The sequence below is a fragment of the Photinus pyralis genome, unplaced genomic scaffold, assembly GCF_008802855.1.
Source record: "Photinus pyralis isolate 1611_PpyrPB1 unplaced genomic scaffold, Ppyr1.3 Ppyr1.4_LG2, whole genome shotgun sequence".
In the NCBI taxonomy this organism is placed as follows: domain Eukaryota; kingdom Metazoa; phylum Arthropoda; class Insecta; order Coleoptera; family Lampyridae; genus Photinus; species Photinus pyralis.
The window spans coordinates 15029396-15038923 of NW_022170403.1; the positions used below are offsets into that span (position 1 = coordinate 15029396).

Below are 9528 nucleotides of genomic sequence, written 5' to 3' on the forward strand. Positions count from 1 at the left end.
ATTTTCCACACGGGCGGGTTTAAGAATCCAGGTCTTTAGCAACCATCTGATATCAACCCCATATTGAGTAAAAAAATGGTAGTAAATAAATAAATACGAGAAGATGGATCAACCCTAGGATCAACCACTGCATTATTGATATTAAAAAATCCAGAGCATCCAGAAAGAATTGTAAATAATGGTCAGTTTAATAGATTCCTTGGAGATCAGAGATAAATATTGCTGTGGCCCTTTAATTTCGGGCCATATACAACACTTCTCAAACCTAACTAGCTCTTTAATAAAATTTCTTTCGGTACACAACAGCACCCAAGCACAACAGAATAATTCAATTCTGACTTTAAGTTCCTGATTCCAAGCAAACGATGTTCAAGGTCAAAATCCTTACATTCCAAACGCTAATTTACCAAATTTTGTCGGGAACAAACAAAACTAAACGTAACTGAACATGAGATTTCTCTCTTCGTCGTTAAAGGGTTCAAATAAACACATGAGTTGCATTTTATTTATTTATTTATTTATTTATTTATTTATTTATTTATTTATTTATTTATTTATTTATTTATTTATTTATTTATTTATTTATTTATTTATTTATATATTTATTTATTTATTTATTTATTTATTTATTTATTTATTTATTTATTTATTTATTTATTTATTTATTTATTTATTTATTTATTTATTTATTTATTTTAAGACCATAAATGAACTTAAAACATGAAATCGAATTAACAAACTTGGACCCCAGCGTCCCAAAACCCCATTCTATACTTTTGACATCATTTTTTGACATTTTTTAAAGAGTAAAAATTTAAAAACCTAATGTCTACTATCAAGTGCTGATCGTTTTGTTGCGAATTTTGCTTGCAGCGAATTATCCAAGTGCGAATTGCCTTACAAGTGCATTATACAAGGTGAGTTTTTTTTCTCATTTTCACTATGGGGATCTCGTAGTGCTGATTAATTTTCCCATTCAAAGCTTATTATAGCTGTATAAACAGATATGACCAAAAACACCGAAAAATGTCATTTTTGACATTGCGCTGGCGTTCTTTTGTTTTCAAAGATATATGACAAATTGTAAGAAACCATTAGGAATTTTTCTCAGCATTCTGATGGTGCTAAATTAAGATTTTTATGATTTGTGGGTTTCGATAAATCACAACTGTCTCACTCAGTATTTCATTTGGGAATCAGACTTGAATTCTTGCTTGAAGTTTATAATGTGCTTCTAATGGTTTGTTAATATTATTTTCTTTGAAAATAAATGAACGCCAGCGCATTCTTAAATGACATCGATTTTTTGGTTACAACTTTACCATTTGTAAAGCTATACAGAAACTTTGGAGGAGAAAATTAATCAACGTAAAATTCTGAATAACTTTACCCATTTAATGGACTTTCTGTATCTTACGGTTTACGAGATCCTCATAGTGAAAATGAAGAATCCCGAATCCCGGTATTTCGGGATCCCGGTATTGCATTCCCTAGTTAAAGGATGTTTGGCCCTAAATAACCTGTTTGGGCATTGCTAGGCACACACTAATTTAAGCCTAAAATGAAGGAACCCATAAATGCGGAACAAGTTGTAGAAAATTTGCAATACAACAAAATATTTGCAAACATTTTTCACTTTAACCGTTTTTTGCAAGTTGTACATAATGCATAATCGAACTTGAATATCTACTAACCAATGATGACTTCAAAGCAGCACCAAGTCATGATAACCTCTATCACGAATTGACTTACTTCCAAAATCTACTTTGCACTACTTCGTAAAACAATTAATACATGCACGAAATTTGCAATTGATTTGCATATTATTAAATCTAGGTGAGAAATTTGGTAGTACCAGTATACTGCATGTCCACAATGCATATTTTTTTTGTTATAGAGGCAGTTAGTTTGGGGAATTAATTCAAGTTTAATTACTTATAAGATTTTGTTCATTTCTTTTCTGCATCAATTACACATCTTAGTTTTTCATGCAGAGATCATCTAAATTTGTTCAACGTATAGAAACCCGGTATACCCAAGGCATTGCTAATCACACACTAAACACTACGTGATTAAACTTCGAATTATAGCGGCATTGTTTGATCGCCAACAATAAATTCTCAAAGATGATTGAAATTACTTTCAGAAAGCATTTTTTAAAGTCAGTGTCAAGTTCGACCCTCGCCGCGTAAAAATGTCGCCTAGAAATAAAATTAAGTTGTTAATTTATCTTTCAATATACTTCTGCGTTTCACTTAGCGCAGTAAATTGTGAATTGAATGAAACTCGTGCGGAGACAGATTTTGGAAGTGAGTTACTTGAAGAAGGTATGTGCAATGAGATTTTTAAATTTATCATTTTTGAATCAACACTAATTTAATCCTTCTTACATTCTTAGATTTTTATCATTGTTTGGATTTTTTTGATACATCGTCATTTTTTGTAATTCGTTTGAAATTCTTGAAACTCCTCAGATCCATGATACCCATGAGATTATTCACTTTTATTTCTGGTTCATAAAAAGAGCTTATTGTTTCACTAACAGTCGACTGTTCGGCCGCCTTTCGTAGAAGTTTCGGTTTTTCGGCATTATATTCGTACTATTGTGTTATTCGTGCATCGCTTAGTCTCAAGACGCCGGACGTACCGATAGACGGACGGACAAGACATTTATGTACTGAGTTTACAACCCATAATAGCAAATCAAATATTAATATATTAATAAATAAGGAAGTTCATATTGCGCAACCTGCGCATGCGCACATTACTCGTCGTTCTTGGCTCAGGCACCAAAGCTATAAGGTACCGAAATCAAAAGGTAAGAATAAATATATTGAAAACTGTAGTAGTTACGGCGGTTTGTGATATTGTTTTGTTATCAAAAGAACTTACTAAATACGGATTTTCAAAAAGATCTGATGAATTTTACTTAGTAATAACAAAGTGTTAGAGATTACTTTTTTACATTTTTCCATAAATAACAATAACAGTTGACATTGAGCGGACCAACTGTATCTTATAGAAAATTTTTCGTACTTCCGAGACTAAAGTGACAACTTCACTCCATTATGACAAGGACTGAAGTGTCACTTTTTGTCCCGCCGGGATTAAATTTGGACGAAAATCCCGGAAGGATGAAATTACTATGAAGGCAATTTCAGTAGGTTGTTCCACATTTTGTATGCAGCCCTACTTCTTAAACGCATCGTACTGCTGCTCATATAGTTTTTTGGATTTCGGTTCAATTCATTACCTAGTTTGGCTGCTTTTTATCAATATCAAATACACCTTTGTCACCCACCACCAAAATTATGACACTAGCAATGACAGTTTCCAAATTATTTTTGTTACCATAGCATAGGGACTGTCGTACCAACGCAACGTTCCTATGGTAACTTGTTAAACAGCGATTTTTTGAAAGAACGCGTTCTCTAACTCCATACATATTAAGTGTTTCAGTTTCGGAAGTACGAAAAATATCGTATATACCTTGCAACTGCGGTCGGGCCATAAACTTTACCTTTGGGATTAAAAGTACTACTTCAGTATATAATATACTATTATTCTAAACAAGTTCATTTCTATTCATTTTTTCCCTCCGAGCAATAGTTAACGATATATTCGAAGTCAAATGTGAAAAAAACACGACATTTTTCCATTTTTTCTTCGTTTTTTGTTTATAACAATATGTTCCGGGCGTTTCCGGCCAGGGGGACTATGATTTTTGGATTCAGCGAATTTTTTTACATAGGATGCGCTTGGTGTCGTTGAGTGAACATCCAGCCCAAACCGTAATTGACTGGACTAAAAGGCCAGTGTGATAGACTTTGTGACTGTGCCCGAGCTTGTCCTTCCAAGTTTACCGGCTGTATGGGAGATTGCGCCAATGCATCTATCGCATCCTCTGCAAGATGATAAGAATGTTAAAGATGCGAAATTGTAACAAAGTTCCTCATTTTAGGTGCTCTGAAAGCGCTTTAATTATTTATTGGATTTGTGGTTAAAAAATTGCTAAAATTTACATAAAATTCCAATAAAACACCTCAAAATGTTATGGTTTATTGCAGTGGTTATTATTTAGCACAACCACTGTCATTTTGAACAATTTAAGACCACGACCACCAAAATCGGTGCCATAGATGGAGCACAATAGCTATTTCATTACTTTCCGGTTACAGGCTCTTTCTATCGCTGTACCGGGTGAAGCAAGAGGGGGAAGGAAGGGGAACTCTCAGAAAATACTTATCATATACTAACACCCCACCAAAAATCAGCTAGTTACTAATTTTATCTGATTTATGGCATTTTTTTGTCTAAAGTGCCTGGGCTATAAGGACAAAAGTTAGATAGCTTGTTTCATGGTATCATTGGAACTCGACTGACTGTTCAGTGTTCATTGACTGGCGAAAATATTAAACTGTGAAAAATTATAGCCTGCATTAATATCAGCGTCAATCAAAATCTTCAGAAAGTAGCATTCCAACAATCATTCTTCAATACTCAAATTCAAGGGCGTGTGGAAGTTTTTTCATAATGCATATGCATTGCCTTCAACGAAAACTTTTTGTAGTCATTCGTCATAAAAAAATAAAGACAAAAAATCAGCCAAAGATTTTTTTGGAATATGCATGGTGGAGGTTCTCCGTATTGCAATCTCTTTTTATGTTGTATTTTCGTACTTCATTGACGATTGACCCTCAGAGATGATTATGATTATTATTATTATGCGAATTCAGCAACTTTCTTTTTTTGGACACATGATTCCATTGCTGTATGGGATGGGGCCGCAGAAATAAGGAAAGTTTTAAATCATCATCACTGCAAAATTCAGCTTCTGAATGATGTATGCTGGGATAAAGCAGTTGACAATTATCTATGCCCTGTTGATGTTATAGGTCTATAATAGCTTCAGTTTCAGCTTTGAGAGTTGCAGCACCTAAATGGTTTTCTTCACGTTCGTCGTCTGACAAGCCACTGTCCTGATCGGTTTCTTGGTCATCTGCAGGTGGAGTTATGTAAATATCAGCGGAACCGGCGTCTTCTTCCTCTAAAGCCTGAATGAACTCATGAAGCAATAGCCTGAAAAACAGTTTAGTTTGTTAACTGGTACAAGAAATTATGCGTGGCGTCCTTTGTGTCATCCACTTACTCTCTCTTGAAGATGTAAAAATCTTGGTATTTAGCTGCATAACCTTTGAATATAAAAAAAATTATATTCAAAGGCATAACTAAGTTGGCCCCTTGACAAAAGAAGAGCACTAGAGGTATGGAGAGCGTGACATCGGGACTCGAGAGGAAAGTGCATGACGACTGGGGGCTGTCGCATTTAAAGTATGTACAGGCGAACTTTTTTATGAATAGTATGGGATTTCGGAAAGTGCAAGAGATACGGATTAGGTTAAATAGGAAAAAAATGCAGTTTTATGTGCCTTTCACGGAACACGTCGTTTATTTTCCCATAATTATTAATGGCTTGGTGGATATTTTGAAAAAAGTAGTTTTTCTACTTTTCTTGAAATTACCTCTTAATAATATACCTACGGCCTACTTTAACTTAAGGTAATATTTGTAATCTTTGTTGACTTGCATTACTAAAAAATCTATAAAGAAATTGACGGTCTAAGCGAGTAGTCACAATAATTAAATGAAGGAGTAAGTATCTGCAAAGATGATCGTATCTGTAGTATGCAGGGCTAACTAAATATAGCGAGTTTCTTTATATATTTTATTTTGTGTGTAAATTTGTTGTGTACACCTTAGGTACCTATTAATAAAAATAGTTACTGAAAAACAATTTGACATGTCTCTTTAAACAATTCGTCCCTCGGTATTGTTTACGCTCCTTGCGTGCAGAGCTACATTTTGTTACAACGGCAATTTGTCAAATTCGTAGAACACCCCACTTCACAATACAATTGGTACACACAATTTAAGTATAGAGTCAAATTCTATCACATAAAAATCATTAATTAAGTGTGGGCTAATAACTTATGAATGCAGTGTATTTGTTACATCACGCTAAAGGAATGAAAATTAATTGCTCTACTAACCCAGGATGGTTGAATTATATTGGTCGTACATTGAAGGTTTAGTTACTTTCGGTTACTTATTCAATTCCTTTCTTTATGAACGCCACTTTCCATAAATAAGTATTTATACAAATGTAACGCGTATGGGTATTTGATGCAAAAAATGACACACAATTACTCATCGGTCTGTTACTTTCTATAATTGTTCACTTTCTACCTACTTCTGTAGAGATTCAGTCAGTTAATCAGAATGGATAAATAGCTACTTATCCATCCCTTGTATATACAAATAAACTATGGACATTTAAAATGAAAGATAAGTTTACATGGGATCAGTTCTAATTTAGTTTTTATTACAGGAAGAACACTGGCCCACAACACGCTAAAACGTTTATCCTTCATCGCACCTGCAATCTTTTTCAAACTGGGCATCGCTTTCACACTGCTTCTCGTTGTCGCTTTAGTAGCTGCAAACAATGGGTTTATCGGTTTCCTAATTTTGGTTGTTGGACTGAGTACCGTCCTTTCAAGGTTTCAAACAAGACCGACCCCGATAGTACAATCCTTACCGGCACCGGTCGCGGCATTACCACTCTCATATCCAGCTGCACCCCAATTTGCTCATCATCACCACCACAACGCTTGGTTTGACAGAAGCGACAATATCGACACCCTTGAAAAGGCAAGCAAGACAGTGAATGGATATTATGGATTACAGCAAGATAACTACTATGACAGTGGCGATTTGAGAGATACAGGAGTGCTGTACAAAACGAAACTGAATGTTGCGCCGTATACTACTATCAAATAAGTTTACAACTTTACACACACTTGTTTATTTCAAGAATATTATTAAATAAATTAATTTATTTTCTTTGTTGCCGATGTGCAGAAATCTCATCCATAATTTTAGCAATAAGCATCAGGTTGGTGGACAAAAGCGCTTCAGATCAAACAAAGTGAATCATACGAGTAACTAAAAGTGTAGGTATATGAACAATTAGAACTTTCAAAACCCCAGGACTTCCTTTTGACCAAAATATAAATTCCACCTTCACTATGGTTAATGGGCAATTAAACCACTACCTAAAATTTTATTTGTGCTAACGGAAAGTGAGGATCACATTGGACCATTTGCGTCTCCTTGCCGAAAAGCAATTTCACTTTCGTTAAAAGTAAACTTAGATCAGAGTAACAGAATTCACATTCCACAACCTTCTTTGGTTTTAAAGTCAATGCCTACAAACAAATTTGCACATGCGATAGTAATGCATTACGTTGTTCCATAGTACCTTTGTGCTCTTCCTTCAAGAATAAAACCACGCACAAGCAAATAACGTCGTAAAGAATTTGTTGACAGTGAATTTTTAAGCAATCTAAAAAAACTGTAGGGCGTATGTTAAATTTCTCAAAGGTTATGGATGTTTCACTTTTAGTTTTTACCACCGTAAGAGAGGGTCAAAAAGGACCTCCCACTTTTTTGACGGAAATACACGTTTTGAAGCACCAGGAATCCGAATCAAACAAAATCTCGATGATGTCGGTCTGTCGGTCAGTCTGTACTCTCATTTCCAGATAAACGGCTGAAGCGATTGGAACACAATTTGGTACACATACGAGTATTCTTAGACATAAAAGGGAAAAATCGCGCATGAGCAGATGTGCGGGTGGCACCTGTGCTAGCAACAGCAATTTTTTAAAACATCGTTCTGGTTTCGAAGAGGCAAAAGTTTCATTTATAAGCACAACCGTGTGGAGTTATTTTTGTAGTAGATTGCCTAATATTTTTGTTGACTTGGACTTTTATAGAAGTACATGCATGGGTCCGAAATGATTCTTCGTAGTTAAACAAGAAAACAACGACAAAAGTTGACCATTCACATCAGTTCCCTATGGCTGTATATTTTGCTCTATTCAAAGCTTTACTTTACTCAAATTTCAGGAAAACTAGTTTGACTTAAAAAAAATCACAATTTGATGCTAATAATAACAAGTATAAATTGTGCACAACTCTTGTGCAGATAAAGCGCATTTTTTTTAACCGAAATAGCTTTTGTTTTGACATGACCAATGGATATATTTTTTGTAGACGTCTCCCTTTGTGAGTACCCTCTTCCGACAATCCGTTCTTGAGGTATAAGGGTATATACCCGAGCACGATAAGAGAAAAGAATTCCTTTCGTTGAGACCTTTCATTAGAGTACCATGAAGAATAAAACTAGTTCCACTCCCCCCCCCCCTTTCCGCCCCGTACTTTGATAAGAGAACAGAAAGAAGGGCAGTAGTTGGTAGAAAACGGTTCCTTTTCTTAACCACCACCCCCCCCCCCCCCAGGCCCCGTCGCTCACTGATCTCGAAAAAGAGTCGCAGGGGAAAGTTATACTTTGTACAAACCAATCTATTTCGATGAGACTTTTCATTAGAATACCATGAAGGGTAGAACATGTGTTTACCCCCCACCCCCCCATTCCTAAAGTTTAACTTAGCACCACTAAAGGCATGCGTATGCAAAATCTGAGACCAATTGGTTGTCGTATGGTAAAAGTTATGCACGTTTTACTTTCAAAAACAGCGTCTCAGGAAATAATTCGTGGCGAGCGGCTCCTTTTAGACAGCGAAATTTGATGGCAGTCTGGCACACCTTCAAGGTATAGGGCTACCTACTGCAAAAAAATCTAGGACTCTAGAACCATTCCCCTAGAAGTAGTTCAAAACGGTAGAAGTGGATCGGGATCGGCGAACGGACGGACAGACAAATTGCAAACAATAGCACATTTTTTTAATTCTTAATAAATGTACTAAAATGTCCTGTATATGCTTATTACGTTAAGTGCGTTAAGTTAGTTGATTTTATTATCTTCTTCTTTGTAAATAAAAATTAGTGTTTGTCTGTCTGCCTGTATCTCTCCTTCCTAAACCGTTCATCCAATTACGATGAAACTTTCGGGAATGATTGGACGTATACCCACGAAGATTTTGGATTTAGTAAAGCACTTTCCGAATTTCCCAAAGGAACGGGAATGCGAAAACGAGATTTAAAACTGGGAACTTGAGGCCCATTAGGAAATATTAAAAAAAAAAACTATGAACCACGGATTTCTAATGTATTGAATATCTCATTATATAAAAGCCGTTACAATAGTTTTAATTACTGTTTAAAGTTACTGAATGGTTTAATATAACAACTTCCTTTTTCGGTTGGGCAAACTTTAAAAATAATCTCATAATGTAATTCAATAATGTGGTTACTGGCATAGAAATAGCAACTTTAATAGGCCCCATATTCAATTTCTACTTTTTGACTCTATTTTCGACGAAAATTAGAGCAATGTTTGATTGAACAAAAATACTGTTAAATAAATTACTTTTGCATTTTAACCATTAATTAATTTAATATTTACTAGAATGCTAAAGTCAATCATAGATTATCGTCTATCTAATATTTAAATAAAACTTTCTGTTTCTTTAATGATATTGTGCCTATTTAAAAAAATATCAG

At 34.9% G+C, this 9528-nt stretch overlaps 1 protein-coding gene across 1 annotated transcript; it reads left to right on the forward strand.

Annotated features, from left to right (window-relative positions):
- The first annotated feature begins 770 nt into the window (after positions 1 to 770).
- LOC116162948 lies at positions 771 to 6853 on the forward strand. Its single transcript, XM_031476726.1, has 2 exons — positions 771 to 2327; positions 6389 to 6853. Exons 1-2 carry the CDS (start codon positions 2195 to 2197, stop codon positions 6838 to 6840), a joined length of 585 nt encoding a protein of 194 aa, XP_031332586.1. The 5' UTR covers positions 771 to 2194; the 3' UTR covers positions 6841 to 6853.
- The last annotated feature ends 2675 nt before the right edge of the window (positions 6854 to 9528 follow it).

Bases quoted from the DNA above. Each gene is read 5' to 3' on its own strand.
- LOC116162948 (XM_031476726.1), top strand. From the start codon at position 2,195: ATGTCGCCTAGAAATAAAATTAAGTTGTTAATTTATCTTTCAATATAC. The intron at 2,328-6,388 runs GTATGTGCAATG...TTTTTATTACAG, and splicing joins AAGTGAGTTACTTGAAGAAG to GAAGAACACTGGCCCACAAC.